The sequence below is a fragment of the Sinocyclocheilus rhinocerous genome, unplaced genomic scaffold (genome assembly GCF_001515625.1).
Source record: "Sinocyclocheilus rhinocerous isolate Xijiao unplaced genomic scaffold, SAMN03320098_v1.1 scaffold192, whole genome shotgun sequence".
In the NCBI taxonomy this organism is placed as follows: domain Eukaryota; kingdom Metazoa; phylum Chordata; class Actinopteri; order Cypriniformes; family Cyprinidae; genus Sinocyclocheilus; species Sinocyclocheilus rhinocerous.
This window is the reverse complement of record NW_015627892.1, coordinates 1,799,333-1,824,324: the sequence shown is the minus strand read 5'-3', so window position 1 is coordinate 1,824,324 and position 24,992 is coordinate 1,799,333. Positions and strand designations below refer to the sequence as shown.

General features: G+C 36.1%; 2 protein-coding genes across 2 annotated transcripts; both read right to left on the bottom strand.

Annotated features, from left to right (window-relative positions):
- Nucleotides 1–4,811: 4,811 nt before the first annotated feature.
- On the bottom strand, nt 4,812–19,693 carry fam169ab (family with sequence similarity 169 member Ab). The gene is made up of 13 exons (XM_016548279.1): nt 19,547–19,693; nt 15,691–15,827; nt 15,260–15,359; nt 15,011–15,096; nt 12,389–12,560; nt 11,371–11,550; nt 10,552–10,674; nt 10,254–10,348; nt 9,701–9,743; nt 9,477–9,594; nt 8,498–8,657; nt 8,099–8,263; nt 4,812–7,253 (listed from the first exon to the last, which is right to left on the bottom strand). Exons 2-13 carry the CDS (start codon nt 15,823–15,825, stop codon nt 6,339–6,341), a joined length of 2,292 nt encoding a protein of 763 aa, XP_016403765.1. The 5' UTR covers nt 15,826–15,827; nt 19,547–19,693; the 3' UTR covers nt 4,812–6,338.
- A 1,521-nt stretch (nt 19,694–21,214) lies between these two features.
- LOC107736921 (beta-1,3-galactosyl-O-glycosyl-glycoprotein beta-1,6-N-acetylglucosaminyltransferase 4) lies at nt 21,215–22,662 on the bottom strand. Its single transcript, XM_016548310.1, has 2 exons — nt 22,608–22,662; nt 21,215–22,475 (listed from the first exon to the last, which is right to left on the bottom strand). Exon 2 carries the CDS (start codon nt 22,472–22,474, stop codon nt 21,215–21,217), a length of 1,260 nt encoding a protein of 419 aa, XP_016403796.1. The 5' UTR covers nt 22,475; nt 22,608–22,662.
- Nucleotides 22,663–24,992: the final 2,330 nt, after the last annotated feature.

The following is a 24,992-nucleotide window of genomic DNA, read 5'->3' as shown; positions in this document are numbered from 1 at the left end:
AATCAAAAATTATAACGTGTTTCAGAGGGAAAAAGTTATTTTTAGTTGAAACAGAACTGATAACCCTACTGTGGTCAAATTGACCCAAGAGTCTTAACTTCAATAACCAACAAGCCAACTGCTAATTCATTATAAACATTTTCTAATTTTAGTATATAAGATGTCATTAAGTTCTAGACAGAAACATTGATGTTAAATTGCTGTAGGGTTAAAATGACCGTCAAACAGCAAAGAAGGGTTAACTAAACATTAGGTTGACTATGAGAGGTAAATGATTTTGGATTTGAAAACACCTGGGACAATTGCGTTTAGCACTGAGTACGTCCTGAAGCTGGATATACATATTCCCTTTAGGTTGTTTCAGAAAGTAGTTTTTCAGTAATAGGTTTTTTTTTTTGTGCGTTTGTGTGACAATTTAACAATTCAAGGTCCATGATGTCACCATTAGTTTTTGTGACATCACACAAGAGGAAGTTGCCACTTCACAAGAGGACAAAATCGATAACAACTATGAATATCTTGTTTTATCTCTCTCTTTTTTTAAATTCAGTATTCACACTTAAAAACAAACATATGCACCTGCAACACATGGAGACATCTGCCTTACCCAAATCACTTCCCATCCCCCATCTTCTGCATAGAGGCCTTTGCCCACACAGTGATCTGTCATTGAGAAGCTTGCAGAAACGCCTGACGAGCCTGTGCTTTGTTCAACTTCATTTAACCTTCACTTTAGTACCTTGCTTTGAAAAAAAATGTTTTAATGGAAATGATTTTCAAAAGAACATTGATGCCATAATGAAAAATCTCTTTTAACAGCTGAGGTCTCTCTTCTCAATGGGGGGAAAACAAAAGGATGGGACAGGCAACATCTGTGACTTACCACTGCACCCTGAACAGCCTCCAGACTGAAAGCAGGCGCCATCTGATGGGCTAGTGAAGAAAAAACAATCGTCTAGGCAAATGTCACCTGGACATAGGGGGCATAATAATTTTGTAAGAATTTAATTAACTAGTTTTGACACTAGAAAATGTAGAAACTGGCACTACAATATTTAGGTTTAAAGGATTCAAGGTACTCAAAAGGGAGTATATAAAATGGGTTACATTTAATTTCTTAAGACATCCCAGTGTTAGCTAACTGTTGTTAAACCAAATTTGTCTTGCTTATCAAATTTTTCAATCTTATAGTCCACCAAACAAAAATCACCACCGTCACTAAAGAAAACAAACCACCAAATAAACCAAACCACAGAAGAAAAGTCACTAAACAAAAACTAAAACAATCTTAGAGTTGACCAAACAAAACTAATCGCCAAAGTCCCTAAACAAACTAAAGCACCAAACAAAAATCGCCAAAGAAATGTCTCAAAACAGAAAGACTAAATAAATCTTAAGAGACCACCAAACAAAAGAGCAAAGTAACCAAACAAAACAAATCACAAAAAAGAAGTCATTAACAAAAAAATTTAATGATCTTAGAGCCAACCAAACAAATCCCAGTCACTAAACAAACCAAAAACAACAACAACAAAAAACTTAGACAATCTTAGAGCAAAGAAACATCACTAAACAAGACAAACTACCAAACAAATCGACAAAGAAAAGTCACTAAACAAAACAAAAACAGCCAAACAAAACAAACAGGCCTTTTGATGGGAGTCTCACCAAAGGTCCTTTATTCTGTAGTCTACTCATTAGGTCTAGGGAAGTTTGGCCCACCCATAAAAATTGTCGACAGCCCTGGATGAGACTTACCTGGATGAATATTTTTTTTTATAAATCCACCGCATAAATTCTTAGCACCCTTTATGGGTACTTCCAAACTGAGGAAACAACATATGATTTTTAAAATAAGTAATTCAGTCATTCCTACAAATCCATTCAAACTTATCTACAAAGTTTTCCTACTCTCCCTTACGTAGGATTTGACAGCCATCACATTCAAACAAACATGTATTTCACATGTATCTGCTTTCATGCCCAACATGTTTTCAAGGTTATGACTCTTATTACTTATGCATTTAGAGACTTGTAGGTCCCCCCTCCTTCCCGATTCCTTGTCTCAGTGGGCTCAGGTGGGCCTGCGGAGGACCACGCAGGCCCCAATTTTCCCCCTGACTGGTTTTAACATAAGGGGTAATGTGAGAGGAGCAGGCACAGGCTCTTCCACACCATCTCCTCCCCCAGAGGGAAACTCTGAGCCGGGCTAGATCCCGCATGCAGCCCCTCCTGCCGTGGAGAACGTGGTCTTCAGTGCCACCATACCATTACTGCCTGCCATATCCCTCTATTATTTACTTCTCCTCTTTCTCTCTGTTTGCTCCCTGGAGCCTGCCAGCACCATATCTCGTTTGGCGAGGTAGAATAGAGGTCTTTATCTCAGGGAGGCGAGGACGAGAAGGCAAGGAGCTTGGGGACTGAAAATGTGTCTGTATACACATACACATACAGACGGAAGCCATGCTTTGACCAAGAGCTTCACGGGCACACTTGTATATCTCAGAAAAAATCTTTAGTTTTATTACCCAAATATATCCAATGTCTTGGTTCTGCACACACATGCACATACACAGAGCAAAGTCCATTATCACACAAGCCTTTTTGTAATGGATTTCCTTGTTTTGCTTCAGTGAGAGGGAAGAGGAGGTGGTGGAGGGGAGAGAAGCCTTCTGTTGTTGTTATAAATCACCTGCTCGTTCTCTCACACCTCTCTCCCTCCCATTTCTCCATCCCATGCTATCCCACAATGCCCCCCTCCACCCGGCACATAATCAGCCCCAAGCACAGGAACCCCCTAGAAAGTCTCTTTCACTGCAAAGCCTCTCAGCATCCCTCCTCACTTCGGTTTGCTTACTCTATCGCTCTCTTCAGCCTATATTTTATTATCTTTCTCATCACCTTTACTTTTCTCTTTAGAGATCACTGTTATATTTGCACATTTTCTTTTTGATTTCAGACTCTTCGAAGGTCAAATGTTTAAGCATAATCGTGAACAGTTTTATTTGAACAAACTTGAATATAGCTAAGGAAACTGAACAATTAAAAGTTGTTTTTGCTTTAAGCAAATGTGTCAATCAACTATTGATATAGTGGGGGGTTTTTTCAGATGGAAAATTACATTTAGCTTTGTTCTTGTGTATTTTTAGCTCAGCTCAAAATGCAAGTCCCAATTGCACATTATAAACCTGTTTGGTAGAACTATTTTAAGGGTTGATATTACATTGTTTTCTATTCTGTGCATACAGTATACAATACTGATATAAAATGGTTTAAAAAGTGGCTGGTTAGATTTGATCTATTTCAGGTGTAAGTAACTTTAATGCTGACTGATAATAAACTACAATAAATTATATTAATTATATTTCTAATTTTCAGTCTGTGTGAATATTTAAATACATCAAATACTATAAAAGTACTTTATTAATAAATTATTGAACTTTTTGTAGAATAACTTGAAAAAAGAAATGAAAGAAGAAAATTGATGCAAATATATACTATTAATATTAAATGGTTTAAAGTGGTTAAAATGGCTAGTTAAATTATTCAATACTATTATATTATTTTTATTTATTTATTTAGATTTTTTAATATTGATGCAAATATTACATAAAAATTCAATATTAAATAGATTAAATTGGTTTAAATGGCTAGTTACATTTTTACCTATTTTTAGCAGAATATAACTTTAATGATGAATGAAAATAAAATTAACTATTTCTAGTTTTCAAAATATTTGTAAATATTGTAATACATTAAAATAACATAAAATATAAACATAGTTGAATAAATACCTTTTAGAAAAAAAACCCCTCAAAACTACTAGAAAATATTTTTTCCCCCCATCAAATTGTTAAATTACAAATTTCATGTTTCTTCTTTTTTAGCAGTTTCTTTCTCCAGAGGTTTTACAGTTTTAACACATTCTCATTTTCCCACAGCAGCCCAAATTCTCCTCTAAAGCATAGCCAGACCATCCAGAATCCTCTGTAACCTCTCACCTCCACCTGCTCAAACCTCCTGCGTTGTCACCTGTCCTATCACCTCTCGCAATCTGTCTCCCCTCTCCTCTCCTGCACACTTCCTCATGCGCCCAGCCTCTCCTCGCTGTAGCCTGGGGCTGGGAAATCCTATTAGCCTTTACCATGGGAGAGAGCAGGAGACACATCATTAATTACACACACAAACCCACTCCTGACAGTGCCAAGCTTAATCAGCCAGGACCATAAAACACACAGCAGCTAGTGCACCCACACCACAAACACACAGACGCACATACAGGTACACACACACACACACACACACTTGCAGAGCAATACCTCGCACAATTTGTTTGCAAAAACCATGCACAATTCAAAAGGTGCGAAATATACATAGAGACATCTTTTTTTTTTTTTTTGGTTTCCATCCATTTCCTTGAAAACCCATCAAAATATACCTTAACCAATTCTCTTTTTAGATTAGCAGTTACACACATATAGTCAATGAAAAAAAAAATTCAAAAGATGTGCAAATTGCATAAAATTTGCTAAAATAGATAAAAGCTGGAAGAACAAGGTAGGGTAAGGCAGAGGAAACCAGCTGGGCGGCTTTTGTTAGAAAACACAAAAGAGACGGCACATGCACTCTGACACACCTTGCTTAGCAAATGATTGGCACCGAAATATCATTCAACCCAGCTGTACAAAATCACTCCGCCTCATCCATATGTGTATGTTTACACAGCTCAGAGCACAGTGTATTAATATTTATGCATTCATGTGGAAGAAACTGGGTTGATAAAAACTGATGAGGACATGGAATTTACAAGAAAGGTCTTTATTTACTACAGGGAAATCAGTTTGAGAAAACTAGTCCAGAAAAATATTGCTCAAACACCTAAACAAGTAAAATAAAGTTTAAAGATTGTGATCAAAAATGTCTACTTTTAATTTGATTTCCTATCACCAAAAAAGCATGAACTTTGACACTTTTAAGTTGAGAGGAAATCTGGAAGAATACATGTTTCTAGAGTTCTTTTCTTTTCCTTCTTTTCACCTGATATAAAAATGCAAGCAACTGACCTCAGGTGTCAACAATGATAACGGCGAAGACAAACAATGATCTTGAAAGAATGAGAAGAGACTCTTGCAATGGCTTTTTTAACATCCAAGTGCGCCCTCATGTGGTCACCCACATTAACCATGGAGTGTTAAAACTCTGAAACGTGTGTAAAAACTGAAATGTGTTAGCGTTTCTTTCACAGCTTTAACAAAATATGAATTAGACGATATATGCGTCATTTAATAACACGTGGGCTACTGAAGATTTTTTGAAAAAAAAAAAAAACGAAACAAAAAACAACGAAATGCTTCACTACGAGTAAAATGCTAACAGGTGTCAACATGAGTCTTTATATTTACATTACTTAAAGCCACAATTATTAAGATTCACACTCATATTTTATGCTTTACTTTTCAGCTTAATATATAATCTAGAGTTGGTATTTAAAATGAGACAATAAGACATTTAAACGCAAACGTCACTTTTGGATGCTAATGTCAGTCTCTTTACCAGCCATATATATAATTAACCATACAGTTAACATATTAGCCTTCGTGTAAACTTTATATAAACCTGCACTTTCCTCAGGTATAAACATACTTGCATATTTATGTGTGACTACATCTAATAATGTACACGTGTATGTATGGACGTGCATAGCAATGCCTTAATTCACAAAATTTTGAGAACACATTTAAAACCCTGTCAAAATCATCTGAAAGGTAGTTACAAATGTGAAAGGGTCTGCTTAAAACCGTATTGGGTGAGGTGACAAAATTTAAATCAAAACATTTGTGAGAACAAAATCTGAAACGATATTGGTGAAACTCAATCCACAACAGCACGCCTAATAGAAGATCTTCACATTGTAACTTAGTCTGGGAAATTCGCAAGATTATAGCTGCTTTTTTATAAGCAGTTTAAGCTGCATTCAATAAGTATACATTTTAAAGGTAAATCAAAAGTAAAGGAAGATTCAAATCACAGTTATAATTGTGAGCAGTCAGCACTGTAAATCAAGGACCGTGCTTACAACATATTAATATGAAATACTGCCCATTTTGTTTTAATTTTCTCTTTTAGTCATAAAACAAAACCTGAACCAAAACCAAAAACTAGATATTGCAAACACCGCCTGTTATAAACCCTAATCCAAGTATAAAAGACATTTGAATTCTCTCTAGTACAGATAGTGGTATTTAAGTGTGTACTAAGTAGTACTTACTAACTTACATACTATGTGTTTTGAATGTAGACAATGTAGTGTACTGGAGTGTCATGGAGAATGAATGTAATCAGTTTTTACTGCGTCTTTTTGATTTTGTGGGTGTGGACTGGATCACTTTGGTTTTCATCCGCAACACTCTCCTGTCAATCACCGGAGGGCCCTCCTCTTCTCCCGAATTGTGTTCAGCAGCTTCTTCTTCCTCTGTGCTCCCCTTCTCCTCTTCAGTGCTTGTGAGGTTTTCCTCTTCTCCATCTTCATCAAACTCCTCATCAACCACCTGTATAACGACAGCTTTGCTCAGTCTACTGGATGTGCGCTTGGGTGTTGGCGGGACGGGTTTGATCCTGCCTCCTCGAAGAACTCTAATGCCTGGAGGAGAATCGTGAACTTCGTCTGAGCTTTTCCCCTCATCATCATCATCATCATCATCTTCAGTGGTGGCAGTGTCCTCTTCTTTCTGTTCATCTTTTTCATCCATCTCAGGTAATTTCTCTTCCTCTGGCTCCTCTTTTTCGGAGTCCTCCGTTGTAGGTTGGCTTTCCTCTGTCTCAAGTGGCTCATCGGAGGCAGTCTCATCTTGTTGGTTCACAGCTGGCTCCTCTGTCTCTATAATGACCTCTTCTTCACCTGCTGCACTAGGAGAAGCAGACGTCTCCTCCTGTGGAGCTTCTAGCTCAGGAGCAGATGGTTCCTCTACTGCATCACTGTCCTGCACAGAGGAAACACACTCAACCAGGTTGGCCGGAATGACTGGCGCCTCAGGAACAGCTGGTGGACGATCAGTGTCTTCGGTTTCCTTAACTGTTGAAGCTACATCCTCAACTGCAGGAGCTACTTCCTCTTCCTGTTCCTGCTGAACTTCCTCTTCCTCCTCAACTGGAGAAGAAACTTCTGCTTTTGCATCCTGTTTCTCCTCAGTAACAAGTTCTTGGTCAATCTGCTCCACTACTTCAGACACTTCAGGGGTGTCAATGATGTCATCCTTAACAAGACAAAGCAGATAATGAATCGGTTTAGTTCTAGTCTAAGTAGTGACACTGATGCTCTTAATAAAAAAATAAAAACACTATGCATTCCATATTTCCTAAATATTCAGGAAGAGATTGGAAAATTTTGTGAGTAGGCTTTGAACTTGTATTGCTCATGTTAGCGCCACAGCTCAACATATTAAAGCACACTGACCGCTATGCCACAGAGCTGACATGATTGTGAGAATGTTAACAGTATTCTTTGTTAAAAATTAAAATTTTATTTCAAATTTTATTTTGGGTGCATGGTTGATGAATTTGTATTATTTATATTATTATATATACAATACCATTTAAAAGTTTGAGGTCAATAAGATTTTTTTTTTTGAGAAATACTTTTATTCAACAAAAATGCATTAAAATGATAAAAAAATATTTTTTTTACAAGGTTACGAAAATCTATTTTAAATAAATGCTCTTCTTTTGAACTCTTTTTGAGCTAAAAAAAATCCTGACAAAAAAGTTTCATGGATTATACAAAATTTCTAAAGGATCATGTGATACTGAAGACTGGAGTAATGGCTGCTGAATATTGTCTGAATGTTGGCTTTGCCCACACAGGAATAAATTACATTTTAAAATATATTACAACAGAAAACAGTTATATTAAATTGTAAACACATTTCACACTATTACTGTTTTTACAGTATTTTAATCAAATATGTATGCAGCCTTGGTGAGCATAAGAGACTTCTTTAAAAAAAATAAAAAAAATAAATGACCCAAACGGTACTGTATACAGATTTCTCAAATCATGTAACAGTACAACCTTGACCTTAAACGGAACTAAACAGTTTACCTGTGCTTCTCCCTCTGCCTCTAACTCCTCAGCAGTGCCATTTTGGATAACAGGTTCAGCCTCTAGAGGGTGCTCTTGCGTGGCCTGTGCATCCTCTGCTGTGACTGCTGACATCTCATTCTCCTCTTCCTGACTGTCAGTCATTTCTCCATTGACTTCTGCCACCTTCACAGAGACACAGAAAATTGAAAACCTGAGGTTTGGGTTTGTACATATTTGTATGTGTGAACTGACAAAATTTGCAAATCTGGCACACAGAACATACTGTTTTATGAACCACAAACATAATTTTCATTGGCAACTGATGTAAGCCAACTTGTTTGGCCTCATATATTAAACCAGTGATGAAATAGTGTACCAGATAAGACAACCAACAAAGGATGCAGCTGTGTCCCGCACCAGAATTTCTGTGTCTGCAAGGGCCTCATTGGTTGCAGCCTCTTCCACCTGGACTGAGGTTGCTGCTCCTTCTTGTTCTCCTCCACTTTCTCCATCTGTGTGTTCTTTAGTCTCTGGCACAACAGCATCAGGTTCTGTCTCTGCTTCGGGTTCGACCACTCTAAATTCAAATTACAGGTTATAAATGACAAGGAGGACAATACGATAATTCTAGATCTAGATTCCTTCTAGATTTACATTACATTTTTTGGTACAACTGTTTTCAACATTGATAATAATAAGAAACTGAGCACTATACCAGCATATTAATGATTTCTAAAGGATCATGTGACACTATGGACTGGAGCAATGGCTGCTTAAAAATGACATTTAAAAATATATATATATTATATATATATAACAATTTTTACAGTGTAAACATTTTGCTGTATTTATGATCAAAGCCTGTGTGCATGAGACTTCTTTGAAAAAAAATGTAAAAACATCTTACAGACCCCAAACTTTGAATAGTAGTGTATCATGAACTAAATTATTTATGTATTAATCTAGGTTTAATGTTAATAATTTTAGTTTAGTTTAATTAGTTTACATGTACTAATACATTAACATTTCTAATTGCATAATTTAGCATTAGTTGCATTAATCTATAATAAATAAAATATTAAGTTCTTTAAGTGTTTCTATGTGGTTTCTAGGGTGTTTCTGGTCCCTACATATGGTTTGGGTCACTCCTTTGGATCTATGGGATTTTTAACCACATTTAATATGCTTTACATATGTAACATTTTATTCCTGTCAGGATTTAATATCAACAGTTTACTAGCAGGCCCATGGCGGAGGGTCATTTTAAGAGCCCATCTTTTGTATTATGATATTATGCTTTTTATCTCAGTGAAACACGTGAGTAAATCCCCATTACTGTACAACCTCTAAAAGCAATCAGTCATTGAGGTGCTGTATGTGAGGGGTTTTTAGAGACCTGCTGATTTTTTCAGGTCGGTTCTCTATGGCGCTCTCTTCTGGTTCTTCCCGCAGCCTTTTCTTTTGTCTGTGTTCACTACTGCGCATGCGTGTGGAAATGGGCAAGTCACTAATTTCTAGAGCGAGAGGATGAAAGAAGAAAAGGCTTTCACACCAACTTAAACTGTCTGAATTGGCAAGAAAGGGTGTTTTTAGAATGATAAATATAACAAAAATCCAAACCTTCTGCTACTTTGAGAAGTTTGTTGACTACCACCACATCCTCCTGTTAAACCAAAATGAAAACAATTCACTCTACTCAGTCAAGGGTTAACAGATTCTATAAATGCAAACATGCAAATAGCTCACAATCAGAAAAAAGCACAACAATTAAGCAAGCATGTGCATGTTGAGTCTGAATGACTAAAGGAAGTCCTATACAGAATAATAGGTTCATATCCACCAGAAACCATTAAAAGTGTTTCTTAGTTATACTGAAGCTAAACACAAACCATTAATTGAGTAATTGACAGACTCAACAAAACATTGTTAAATAATCTTTTAATGTAAAAGAAATCAAAATGCTAAAAAAAAATCAGATTGCTTGGAAAGATTGATTGGAAAATTGCTTGGAGGTGATTTAGTCAGATAACAATTGTCTTTTATTAAGAAGATGAATAACAAAAAAAAAAAAAAACATGCTTTTAAAGAGATACATTTAGAGAGGTACAGTAACTGTCCACATGCTAGAATGCTTTTCTGAGAATATACTACATAAAGACAGGATCAAATTTACCCTGATGTCCAGGCAGCTCTCCTCGGTCATCTCCACCTCATTAACCGCAGCCTCTCCGTTTTTGCTTTCCTCTGCTGCCCATGAGCTGTGATTGCCTGTATGGAGATGGACACAACAAATCTATAATCTAACCTATAACTCAAATAAATATGTGAAACTGAGCTGATAGTGTGATGTCACTTACAATGAACAATGCGATATACTGGTAAAAGCATTTTAAGAAACATCCCAACAACTGTTAAATTTTAATAATGGCAGAGGCAGATATGACCCAGGAAGAGCCAGTGCAAAAGCTCACATTGTAGTGTCATGGAGCCAAGTTTGCTTGCCACTTTCACTTTCTGGTAGGGACCTCCGACTCCTTCCACCTCCCACAACAGGTCCACATCGGCCGGGTATGTGCTCAGGTACTGCCTGCATACTGGAGCATATTTTTTAAAATTACTTTTTATATACATTTAGTAAAACATATTAATGAAATGTAGCTTTTTATATTTACTTACAATCTAATTGCATAATATATAGTAAAAGTAAACAAGTAAAAAAAAATGAAATATATACTGTATGCGATATACACAAGTTTAAATTACAATATAGTTTGCGGTGTGTACGATTTTTTTTAAATGTGTTTGAAAAGTCTCTTATGCTCACCAAGGCTGCATTTATCTGATAAAAAAAATACAGAAAAAAAAATGTACTTTTGTGAAATATTATTAGAATTTAAAAACTTGATTTAATAAAATTTAATTTATTCCCGTGATGGCAAAGTTGAATTTTCAGCAGCCATTACTCCAGTCTTCAGTCATGATCCTTCAGAAATCATTCTAATATGCTGATTTGGTGCTCAAGAAACATTTATTGTTATTATCAATGCTGAAAACAGTTGTGCTTCTTAATATTTAATAATACAGCTATATTTCAATACAGCTTTGAGCAAGTCTCAAAACAGCTACTCTATACAATAACATTGTGCAGGACAGGCATTTGCAACAGTCATTTGCTTACTAAAGTTCAACACTGTCACCTCATTCAAATGTTTTTTTTTTCCCTTCCTTGTACAGCATAAGGCTACAAACTGGTAAAGGGGCATTTCAAAGAAGTGAAGCACATTTCTTACCCTTTTGCATTGCTGGTGTTAAAGGGTATTTCACGCCCAGTTCATCATCTTTAAAGGAGTCTACAAAGTCCTCCAACATCTGCAAGCCATGACCGTTACCACGGTGATCCTTCCGCACAAATATAGAATCCATGACAGGAAGTAGGTAACACTGGCTCACAAAGCTATTACACAAGCTACCTGTAGGAGAGAACGAACAAAGCAGATGGACGAGACGTCTGGACTGGAGTCATAATTATGATATAAAATGTCTAAATTCTAACAGTCATAATTATGACATACCAAGTCAATTATGAGATAAAAGAAATTGTCATAAAAAGTCAAATTGTTTTTATATATTCAGAATTATGACTTAATTATGACCATCATAATTATGACATAAGTCAAAACTAAGATACTCTCATAATGATGAGATCTCGGAAAAAAAAAATCGAAATTAAGGCAAAGTCATAATAATATAAAAAATAACATACCAAGTCATAATTTTGAGATAAAAAAAAAATTATGAGATAAGTAATAATTATGACAAAAGTACTCATTTTAATAAGGAGCCATTTCTGTTTTCTAACTTTTGTAACTGTAATAATGAATTTTTGTTGTAATTGACTACTTCTCTAATAATAAACTTAAATGCCATAACTATGTCATAACTAAACATAACATGTTTTTTTTTCTTATGCGTGCTTCCATGTCACAACTTTCTAGGTCTATCAAATCTTTCACAGGATAATAATAATAATAATAATAATAATAATAATAATAATGTGTTACTTTTTTTTTTTTTTGCAGTTTTTGAATCTACAACCTTTCCGTACAAGCCAAGATCTTTATTACTAGGCCACAACACAGAAGCTTGTGAGCTTGCCTTCTTATAAACTGGCAAAGCCTAGTTATATATCTCACTCATCCTTTAATGAAGACACTGTAGATTGTTTTATGATGTAAACTTATTCACACAATGGGCAGAATGAGCAATGCATCTACAGCACTGCCAGACTCTCCAGGGAGAAGGACCGACCTTTAGATTTGACCGAGTAGAAGCCCACCGCCTCTCCATTCTTCCAGAGGATTTTCGCAAAGACGTCTTCTCCGTGGCACAAGAACGGCACCTCGTTAGAACCCATTTCCACCGTCCGATAAATGATGCGGTTCAGCACATATAAGACAGTCCTCTCGCCCACAGACCTTACCTGCGCAAATACAATTATTCACAAAAGAGATCGAGTTAAGACATTTTGATTAAAAATTACGAAAGAAAGAAAGAAAAAAAAAAGAAAAAAGAAAGAAAGAAAGAAAGAAAGAAAGAAAGAAATGGATGAATTGACAATAAGATCAGTAACATACATTTAGAAAAGAAGTTCAATTTTCATTTCAGGCTGACTTTAAACAACAGGCGTACAACGTCATGCAACAGTCAAGTTATAAAGATGATATTCCTGCAGAGGAAATCCAGACTGCCTCACAGGATATTACAACACATGGAGTGTGTTATGCTACACATTAGTGGAATGAACAAGTGCAAGCATAAAGAAAAAGGGTGCATTGTGTATTTTTGAGTGAGCGAGAAAAAGAGTGCCTGTGTACATTTAAAAATATTTCAGGACTGCATTCTGATAAAAGCAAGCCTATGTATGCAAAGTGTAGAGACTGAGACAAAAACACCTCTCACTGATCAGCCACAAACTACTGTCTGTTTGGTTCGCAATTATTTGTTTGGCCAAACCACTACATTTCACTGCTCAAACCTCGCTTTTGTTTCCTCCCTCTCTCTCTCTCTCTAATTAAACATTCACACATATACATATATATATATATATATATACAGTGCCGTGAAAAGGTTTTTGCCCCCTTCCTGTTTTTTACATTTTTTGCATATTTGTCACACTTAAAAGATTCAGATCATCAAACCAATTTTAATATTACGCAAAGATTATGCAAGTAAACAGAAAATGCAGTTTTTAAATGATCATTTCATTTATTAAGGGAAAAAAGCTGTCCAAACCTACCTGGCCCTACGTGAAAAATTATTTGCCCCTCCTCTTAAATCATGAAAGAACTGTGATTAACCACATTATTTTAGAAAGCTGAATTAAATTTCACTAGCCACACGCAGGCCTGATTACTGCCAGACCTGTTGAATCAAGAAATCACTTAAATAGAACCTGTCTGACAAAGTGAAGCATGCTTAAAGAGCAACACATCATGCCGCGATCTAAAGAAATTCAAGAACAGATGAGAAACAAAATAGTTGACATGTATCAGTCTGGAAAGGGTTATGAAGCCATTTCTAAGGCTTTGGGACTCCAGCGAACCACGGTCAGAGCCATTATCCACAAATGGAGAAAGCTTGGAACAGTGGTGAACCTTCCCAGGAGTGGCCGGCCTACCAAAATTACTCCAAGAGCGCAACGACGACTCATCCAGGAGGTCATAAAAGAACCCAGAACAACATCTAAAGAACTGCAGGCCTCACTTGCCTCAATTAAGGTCAGTGTTCATGATTCAACAATAAGAAAGAGACTGGGCAAAAACGGCATCCATGGGAGAGTTCCAAGGCAAAAGCCATTGCTGACCAAAAAGAACACAAAGGCTTGTCTCACATTTGCCAAAAAATATCTTGTTTATCCCCAAGACTTTTGGGCAAATATTCTGTGGACTGATGAGACAAAAGTTGAACTTTTTGGAAGGTGTGTGTCCCGTTACATCTGGCGTAAAACCAACACAGCATTTCATAAAAAGAACATCACAGCAACAGTCAAGCATGGTGGTGGTAGTGTGATGGTCTGGGGCTGCTTTGCAGCTTCAGGACCTGGATGACTTGCCATAATTGATGGAACCATGAATTCTGCTCTCTATCAGAAAATCCTGAAGGAGAATGTCCGGCCGTCAGTTTGTGACCTCAAGCTCAAGCGCACTTGGTTTATGCAGCAGGACAATGATCCAAAACACACCAGCAAGTCCACCTGTGAATGGCTCAAGAAAAAAATAATTAAGGTTTTGGAGTGGCCAAGTCAAAGTCCAGACTTAAATCCGATTGAGATGCTGTGTCATGACCTTAAACAGTCCATTCATGCTCAAAAACTCTCCAATGTGGCTGAATGAAAACAATTCTGCAAAGAAGAGTGGGCCAAAATTCCTGTGAAAGAGTCATTGCCATTTATCGCAAACGCTTCACTGCAGTTGTTGCTTCAAAGGGTGGCACAACCAGTTATTATATTTAGGGGGCAATTACTTTTTCACGTAGTGCCAGGCAGGTTTGGACAGCTTTTTTCCCTTAATAAATGAAATCATAATTTCAAAACTGCAGTTTGTATTTACTCAGGTTATCTTTGTGTAATATTAAAATTTGTTTGATGATCTGAATCTTTTAAGTGTGACAAATATGCAAACAATTTAAAAAACAGGAAGGGGGCAAAAACTTTTTCGCACCACTGTATATATATATATATATATATATATATATAAACATTTGCAACTACTTAACAAGGCCTCGAAGAAAATGCCAGATTTCTGCTTTTTATTTACTTGGAAAAGAAGCGACATTCTGAATAGACACTGTTAAATGTACAAAAATGTGTCTGAATAATTTCATTAAAAAGTTCAATGCCCAAGCTTTCCAAATAAAAGAAATTAAGATTACCTTCACAAGGCCTTCTCTTGCAGGATTTGACGTTCTGAGAACATCTTCCACTGCGTACCACTGGTCAGCCAAGAACAATGCCACAGCTAGGGAAAAAAAAATGTTAAGAGAAGGGAGAGGGAATAAAAGTAAATAATACGCTAAAGAAACTCAAATCTAACTTTCCTGGAAGGCATCCATGATGTTATTGTCATAAAATCCATTCATGATGTTATCGTGATAGGTAAAAGGGGCAGGAAAGTGGGCTACCTGTGAACTGGTCCTCGGGAGCAAACAGAGCCAGGACTTTGTGTTTTAGATTGGCTCCATAAAGAGGAACAAACCCGACATTGGCAGGACTGATCCGGATCTAAAAGAGCCAGAATAGGATTCTTAAAGAAATATTACAGGCTACAATTTAATCATTGGTGAGGCACAATGGAAGTGAACAGGGTCCATTTTTAAAGGGTTTAAACGCACAAAAAAAAGCACTTAAATTTTTTTTTATTATTATTAAAACCTAGATTCTTTAGTGTATTATTTGAGCTGTTCTCAACTAATTATGGAGTTAAATATTAGGAGTTATATACATATGCCAAATTGTAAAATTGGATAGGCCTATAAATTTGCACAGAACAGTTTCTTTTTCAGTATCATCTGATATTCTCCACATGATCTGAGCTCTGTTGTGTGTGTTTTACCTTTCTCATGCTGGGCAGGGTAAAGTATTGTGTGTTATCTGGGTTGCTGTAGAGCAGTTTGTTCATGTAGCTCTGGGCTGAACTTTCCAAGTCCTCATGTCTGCCAGACACCAACACATCTACAGGGAAATCCATCCCTGCAGGGGTCAGAGGTCACAAAAATGGAAACTTCAGTGCTCTGTCGAATTAATTCAATAGTTTGTTTGTTTTCTAATCAGTTACTCTATGTCAAATTTTATCAGAAAATTCATTCATGACTAATTTCTTTCAAACTGCTTTCTACCTGCAAGCAATTTAACATACTGATGAGTGAGAAAAAGCAAAAAGCAAATTCCTTGCTAATGTTTGTTTTATTTAAAGCAACAATCTTGCTGTTGCTTCTTATGTCATCTTTGCCTGACCAAATATCTTTTAATATCATCAACATCTGAACTCGCATGCTTCAATTTCATATGAAACTTGTCTTTTCACCATTGAGCTTCCAGATTGTTAAGCAGTTTTTTTTTCTTTCTTTCTCTCTTTTTTTTTTTTTTGTGATCACTGTATAAAACCCCTACTGTCAAATATTTTTATATTTGGGTTCTTCAAATCCTTCTTTGGGTCAGTCAGCGTCATTGTACCATGGGGTTGTACAGATACTTCAGAATATGGTCAGTTAAAATAAAAGATTTTTGGCCATATAACCACAGAGGAGTCAGTAGAAAGCTAAATTCTAGCCATTAGATAGGAATAAAAGGAGGTTTATTATGAGACAGTGAAGTATTGATCCAATAGAAGCCAGACAGGTTGATTGGGAGCTGCATGTTGCAGTGAATATTGTGTCTGTCTGTCAGGAATTCTGCAGTCAACATTGAGCTTTGTTTAGTGTAAGCATAACAAAAATATTGAACTTTCTTAATTGAGATTAAGATTAAAGATTAAGATTAAATCTTAATCTCACAGAATCAGTTTGGGTACAGAATAATTCAATAGTCATAAGGGATGTTTACACTTTTGTATGTGTGCATGACATAAGATCTCTATTATCTAACTAGATATTGGAGTCAAGGTTTGTTTCATTAAATCTCAACACTTCAACTCTAATGAGAAAACGGTTCTCACACTAACTCAAGTCCCTGCACAAGCAATTTTGACCATATTAATAAAAATAAAAATAAATACATTAAATGCAAACAAAGCTGAGACAAAACAGTTGTCTCAGTTGACTCTGTTCCAACAGTGCAGACACTATGGTTGGCTGCTGTCCATCCTCAGCTGGCCTCAATGAATCCCCTAATGTCAACAACTATCTGTGTCAAGCTGACAATCAGACCAAACAGTAGCGCACACACACACACACACACACACAAATGACTGCTCACATATACACACAGAGCTAAGCTTTACTACTTTAAAAAATCTAAAAAGGCTGGAATGAGTCCAACAGATCACCATTTTTTTTTAGCATCCAGGGGTTAGGAAGTTTTTTTTGTTTTGTTTTTTGGAATTTAACAAAAGTAATAATTAAAAAAAGTTTAAAATCCATCAAAACTGTTGTAAGTGATGTGATCTTTTAAATGAAATCTATTGATGCCTGCCATTAAAATTATGACTGCTAACACTGCTATGTTCTTGCCTTGTTTAAAGGGCAAGACACAAGAAATCAATATTACGTCTGTCCATACAAGCACACCCACACAATCATACACAATAGACGTGAGCCACAAAAACCTAACCAGCCATCAAAACACCCCCACAACATCCTGCATTCTTCCAGTGGAACGCATGATCTCTTTACATGTACCAGAGGGCACACCACAGGACCTGAGGCTCAGAGTGGCCTGCAAACTCAACACTTCACTAAACAAAGCTCAATGCGAGGCAGAATGCACAAAAATATTTATTTATTGCAATTCTAATTTACATTAAAGGTGGAGAAATTACACTCCACAACTAGTTAAGACAGAACATTTTTTTTAGCTTATAAACCCTTTGCTTGCTGCATGTTTTGTTTATTTAATATACATGCATTAACCCACTAATATCATATAAAAAAGACAAAATCATTTTTAAACGCTTTTACTTTTGATTTGCTTGCTGTTAAATGCAACTCTAGCATGAGTCAAAATTAAGCTTCATGAGTGTGGCTATAGCTGAAGGCAAAAACATCCATAGCATGTTGTGCAGCGGCACATTTTGCGTAACAGCTGTCTACAGGAAAAGCCGGAAACAAACGTCTGGTGTCCCCAACACTCTCTGCTCTCAAATGCTCTGAAATGCAAACAAAGAGAGCTTTGTCAGCTGGAACCTAATACCTGCATCTATATCTATCTCTAGAACTTTTAAAGTATATCCAAGCATAATAATTCAGGGTACACCACCATTCAAAAGAATGTGAAATATCACAATTAAAAAGGATTCATTGTTTATTATCAACACTGTAGCAATATATAAAAGCACAGCTCGCTCAGAAGTCACTTTCTAAGCAATCAGTTTTCTGATGGTCAGTGTGACAAATCCATGCAACTAATATGAACCAGTTGTGAAATCTGTGTGGGGAAATCTTTCGCCCTCATGTGAAATTCACGATCACATGGAAGGCTATTTAAATTATTGAACCAGAAAGCGAATTGAATTTTTGTGTCCACACCTTTATGCTCACTACTTATGATCAATAATAAAACCGTAATACTGTGAAATATCAATATAATTTAAAATAACAGTTTTCTACTTCATTATATTTTAAATTCTAATTCATTCCTGTGCTGGCAAAGCTGAATTAGCAGTCTACTCCAGTCTTCAGTCAGTGTCACATGATCCCTCAGAAAGCGTTCCAATATGCCGTTTTCTTCTCTCTTTAAAATACACGCTGTATGTTTGAAACTAAGCACATATGGAGTCCAGCATTCCAAAATACCAATTGTCTCGCTCTGGCCAAAACAAAGGAAACCCCCCACTCTGAGTAAAGCTAGTGATCCGAAACCCCCTATCCTGTGTCCACAGCCACGGTTCACCGAGGGCTTCTGAGTCTATTCTTGCCTCTGTTGTAGTATCACACATGCCGAGCAGATAAAGCCAATTAACTTTTAAAAATCTGAGGCCAAAATCAGCAGGGGGTTTTACAGGTGCATCTCAATAAATTAGAATGTCGTGGACTAAATGAACTTTATTCAAAATAAGTGACAATTTGTCTTGAAAATGATTACAATTATTAAATGAAGCATCATTGTTCTGTCTGTCACATTTACACAGTCAAACCGAGGGGGTGTGTCAGAAAACGTTTCCACATCATGCTGCTCTATGATCAATAAAAAAGTCGTCAAATAAAGCATTAATAAAACTACTGCTTCAAGATATTTTATCACTCACTGTAACATTAAACAAGAAGGCGAAAACTGAAGAATCCAAACGATCAACACAAAACTAAAAGTAGAACAAGTCTAAATAATTAATAAATGCTGAAATTCAGACTCGTCAATCACATCAGTTATTGAAAAAGCACGCACATCCAGGAATCTTAAAGTAAACACGAGTTTCGGTAAGTGCGTGAGTGCGCACGCTCATATTTTACCCAATATTTGTGCGTCTCACCTGAAGCCGCATGCAACATCTCAATCGTTCTTTGATTTTAGCTAAATGTCCAGAAATGTAATGTAACATTTGAGCACAACGTCTCAGATACGACCATTCCTGGCAGATTATGAAAGATATAATCTTAAATAATCGATTATTAAATTACTAAATATAATCTCAGACATCTAAATAAACTGCATCCCGTCAATACTGACTGGGCCGTGCCAGTTCAGTTCAGTTCGCTTTCGCAACACGCGAAAAACTACCAACCACGCACGCGACTGGAGGACAACTGTCGACTCACCTTAACCCTGCTGACGATATGGTTTTTATGTGTTTTATATTTTCCTTTGAGCGGGTTATTTAACCAGTAGCCGATATAATCACGTATCCTCCGCTTGTTATTAATAGCGTCAGCTCTTGTGCGCGGTCAGCCCTGCGCGCGCACCCAGCTGCTTTCTACGGAATGTGAGAGGTCTCAAATATCCCACAGTAAAGGATTTGAGCAGATTACTATATTTCTAATATGTTTAAACTATGGCACATTTTGTGAAGAAAGGCAATCTTTGAAGACCGTAGTCCATTATGTGAGGAAAAGTCTGCTTTCACAGGGTGTGTGACGTATATGAGTAAGAGGATAGCTTTGTCAGTGGAGGTGTAAAAATAGACTTAAGTCAGGCTAAAAGCCGTTTTAATTTGTATAAAAATTGCTTGTTTATACATAATGACAGATTGAGAAATTGATTATTCAAAGAAATGTGTTAACAGAGCATAAAGAGCTTAAGAGCAGTAGAGAATCTGTGCTAAGAAATCACTAGACAGTAAAATACAGGAGTGATTGCTGAAAAACATGGAGTCAAGCTGCACAAATTAAAAGTGTTACAAAAGAATTTAACAGATTTAGTTCAAACAAGCTGTAGAAAAGTTTTGTTAGGTCCATAGATTTAGGTTTAGGTTATGTATATAATGTGTATATTAGGATTTCTGTAAGCTTGAATGAATGAAGAGAGACAAATAAAGACTAAATAGTGGAAAACATGAATATCCTTAACCATCATAAAAAATAGAACTGAAATAAGAATAAAACAGAAGTTGAATAGGTAAAATATAAAAAACAAATAAAAATACTAAAATTCAAATGAAAACGGAAAATATAATGTAATAAATACTGTATAATATAATATAAATAGTTGTAAAATTACAGATATAATAAATAGGAATGTTCTGAAAAGTGCATGTAGCACACTTAATTATTTTTGTTCTTTGTACATTAACATATAATGTCAGTCTCAACTTGAAGTTTTAAGTTTATTCATCCCTCATAATAAGCAAGTTACATGCATTAGTTTCAGCTTTAAGATTACCGTATTTATTGGCATGACAAATATTTGTACATTCATGCTGCAAAATAGTTTAAAGCTGCTGCATGATAATGCACATAAATGTCGATGATAGCAGAGGACTAGACTTTACACACATTATTACACTTCCTTTTTCAATTGGGTTAACTTTAGTATTGCTTGAACTTAAAGCCATGATAATTCATGTATTAATTTCGTTATTTTGCTAGACAATTCTGACGTTTTGAGAGCTCAGTTGCGCTATTGACCATTTTTTGTTAACAGTGGGTCAAAAAACAGATAATAATAATAATTTAAAATAATTTACAAAGTATCTTTCGTATAAATAATCTTACAATTCTAAATGACAACTTCTATATCTCATTAGTATTTGGAGATCTGCTTAATGAACACTACATTCATTTTATTAGTATTTTTTTATTATTATTTCAATTTGTAGTTATTTTGCACGGGTAATATGGTAAACAATGAAAAAATACATTAATTAACCAACTCATGCGCCGTTCTTTTGTACACAGCAGGGGGCGACAGAGAATAACTTGCAACATAAAACCAGACGTCCAGTATTAGTGATCTCCGGAATGAGAATCCATTATTTATACTTCACTCTACTACACACTCAGACGTTTTTCTGCAAGCTTTTCTTCTAAACATTCCATAAGAACAGGATCCACTTTTGGATCCACTTTATTAGCAAACCAGTGGCCGTAATTTAGCAGCCATCTAAGCTCAGCAGCACCATAAATACATACTTCTCGCACATGGACTCCAGTGCATGGTGGATAAAGTCTCTCTTCTAAAGACCACCACTTCACCAGGCGGGTTTTACTTATCAGTTCTGAGATCTCAGGATCAGATCTTGGCACTTCCCCTGGTACTCCAGGCACACGAATCAGAGTTGCCCAGAAATGTTCATCAGGTGAGTATGTATCCTCAGACCAAGCCAAGAAATCCCTGGCTAGGGAACTCTGGTGAACAAAAAACACAAATTCCCTTGAGAGTGTGAAGTACGCGCTGCCCACAAACATGTCTATGTTGTGAGGAGGTGGAGATTTCATCTCAGAAGTGCTTACAGGTGAGTTGTAGTACTCTGAATTACTATCTTTCAGTAAATGATGAAAAGTCCAGCGCCATTGCTTTCCTCCTGGCCACTTGCTCTCCACCATGTTCCTGCCTTTCAGCTCTTTTAGATCCGACACCAGCTCAGCATTTGTCCGAAGTGGAAAGTCTTGACCACAGAGGTTGATGACATACTTCCATTTGACCTCAGAATCTAGGAGGTCAGACAGGCAATTAAGATCCGCTTTGAGTCGTGAGATTCCTGCGTACTGCACCCTCTCCAGCTTTGAGGCAATGAAGACATTGGGGATGCAGCGGGCCAGACCTTTCATTGCTGAAATAAAGTCATCTGAGGACTTCAGATCATAATGTATGCAGTATATGTTATGTGGCATATAAATGGCCCTTAGCAACCTCTCCACAAGAGCCACATCCTGGTGAACAACCAAAGAAAAAGCAAGGGGAAATTCACGCTCAAAGTCAGAGCCTTGAATCGCACCATAACCTTGTGACACAAATCGATCACAGTCAGAGGTGGCATTCACAACAGCCTCATCTGTTGGCCCTATGTAGCTTTTTTGCTTGCGAATGGCTAAAGTTTTGCCCAGTTCCACTGGTTCCATTTCATATATTGCAGTGCAATTAATTTCATATTGTACTGTCAGCCGCGGCCACTCAAACACTCTGGTTTCCTGTCTTCCTCCTTCATTTACACTTAAAAGTATGACAGAACAACACATGAGAAGTGTCAGTGCTAAAAATGAAAATAAGATGGTGTTTTTCTGTTTGAGGTGAAGCCACAAGTTTTTCATTCTGTAGGGAGAAATAAAGGCTCTTGTTACACATTATGAACATTTCGCCAACAAATTTCAACCTACAGTATAGCACAACTTAACAGTGTTATGTTGCATTCATAAAACAGTTTAATGAAAAAAGTTAACTTACATCTTACACGCATGTATTCCCAGTCACTTTGTCTATATTTGCTCCACCATCAAAAGTCAAAAAGTCATTCATTCACAATCCTTGATTATTAATGCTTGAACTAGAACAAAAACAAAAATAATAATAAAAAAAAACAATAAAAAATTAATTCCATATTATGAAAGTAAAGAAAAAACTTAAAGATTAGAAAGTTACATTTTCCTTTTATTATTCGTGCATTTAATAATCCTCTTTTAATATAATTTGATAAGTTTAATTTCCATTATCATTTATATCATATTTAATTAACTTTTTCTCACTTTAAAAAGTGTTATACTTGCTCACATAAAAATTACAACAGGGCAAGGGTGTTAACCTCAGTAATAAAATAAACAGCAAAACTTCACACTTGATCTTCTTTCAAGAAAGATTAATATCCTTAACATGTTTTTGTTCCATTTCGAAGTTAAGTATCATAATTAAAATGGTTATTCCTCTATGATAGCATTGTCAAACCTCTATTGTCTGCTGATTACATCATATTTAAATATACATTGTAATTAATTATCTGACAAAGAGAAACAAATACTTACCCTACAAGGCTAATCCCCACTATTCAGTAAAAATTCAAATTATTCCACTCTGTGCAACCTTGTGCAATGTAAACAACTGCCTCAAAAACAAACTTACAGGGTCACAAAATAGACTTTTCCTTAAATTGATTACTCAGTTGAACAGCCTAGACACAACTAAATTGAAAACATTTTCCAAAAGGCAAGCAGTACTTTATAGTGACTGATAATAGGTCAGTGATAACATTCCCTGTACACAAGATTGCCACAAGTCACTTATGCACAACCTGTTTTACAGGATTCCATCTGCCTTTCTTTTTTGTTTTTCTTCAAAACTGTCCATTCACTGCTGCCCCATCCCACTTCTGTTGCAATCTGTCTGCCCGCACTTAAAAATAACCTTTAACACCCATGGAACCTTTCCATTCCACAAAAGGTTCTTTTTAGTTAAAAAAAAAAACTTTACACTGAAAGGTTCTTTGGGAACAGTTCTTCTGTGGCATCAATGTTAAAACTCCCTTTTGGAAACTTATTTTTTTTAACTAGAGGCCAAACGTGTCAAGAGGAGTGGAATTTATGTTAATAGTGGCATACACTACATGATATGTAGGTCAATAAAATCACAGAATGAAATGCAAAAATCCTCACTACTAATTGTCCAGTTAAATCTAAAACTTATTTCCTTCATGCATCAGAATAGGCTAAAAACAACTAAATGACTACTACTTACATTCATTTCTGTGCCCAGAAGACTGCTTGACAAGGCATTATTAAAAAAGTAAAGTGGGGTTTAGTATAGGACTATTGTATTGTTTTAATTGAGTATTTGAAGTATTTGAACTTAAAGCATGCTTTAAAATGAGCTGGCATTTTTAATCAGGTCATTTCTGCTTAACTTTTCTCATAATGAATATCATCATCCTATGTGACTCTCATGGAATGTGGTCATGTCTACCTTTTGTTATTCTTATTTATTCTCATTTCACGTTGCATGGCAAAAACACAGAAAACTCGTTTAACAGTTTGTTTTTGAATAGATGTGATCTAGGGGCGTAGGCAGCGGACGGGCCTGACGGCCACAGGCCCGCCCACTCTGACGAAAGACAGTTTATTATACACATATAGCCTCATATTTGTTAAATAGTTATTGTTTAATCTATTTTAACACAATTAGAGAACTATTATAGCATCTCAAATAACTAAAATAAATCAAATGTGTTTTTGCATCATTCTTGATGAGTTTGATTGACAGCAGTGTTAGCCAATTGTTATAGGCTGTTTCGGGCATGTCGCGCATGTAAATTCGTGCGTGTTCACCCATTCAGTTGGACTGTAATTTGCAGCTGTGTTAGAAAAACCGCAGCAATGCATAATTCTGTAAAATACTTTTAAAAACTCGCAATGAGGAAGGAGAGAGCCCGTCCATCAGCCAACAAGTAATGGGAAGACATTCAGTTCCACGTGCGAACCGGTTTATTCTGTGAAGCTGGGAAACAGGACTGTCAGGCCGATTGTGAATGTCATTTGAGCTCAGTCAGTGTTTTCAGTCGGTGTTCAGAGTCGTTTGGTGTGCGGTGTCTAAAGAATTTAAGACCAGCTGTTGCCAGTGGTCCACACAAAGATTAGCCAATTTTTTGATAATTTATTTATTATATAATTTTTGTGACTGACGCCAGCGATTAACTGCACCTGTTTCCTAATTTGTAGGCCTATTACTTTAAATAACGAATTAACAAATTTAAAAAAAATCACGAACATGACATTTCTGAATAAAATAATTTTATACACTTTAGTTATATCTAATTTGGCATTTTCAATTAACATAGGCCTGTTA

Coding starts and splice junctions, on each gene's coding strand:
- fam169ab (XM_016548279.1), bottom strand. CDS start 15,825: ATGGATTTCCCTGTAGATGTGTTGGTGTCTGGCAGACATGAGGACTTG. Junction 10,349..10,551: donor TGGCTCCATGACACTACAAT/GTGAGCTTTTGC, acceptor ATCTCCATACAG/GCAATCACAGCTCATGGGCA. Junction 9,595..9,700: donor ACTTCTCAAAGTAGCAGAAG/GTTTGGATTTTT, acceptor CTCTCGCTCTAG/AAATTAGTGACTTGCCCATT.
- LOC107736921 (XM_016548310.1), bottom strand. CDS start 22,474: ATGAAAAACTTGTGGCTTCACCTCAAACAGAAAAACACCATCTTATTT.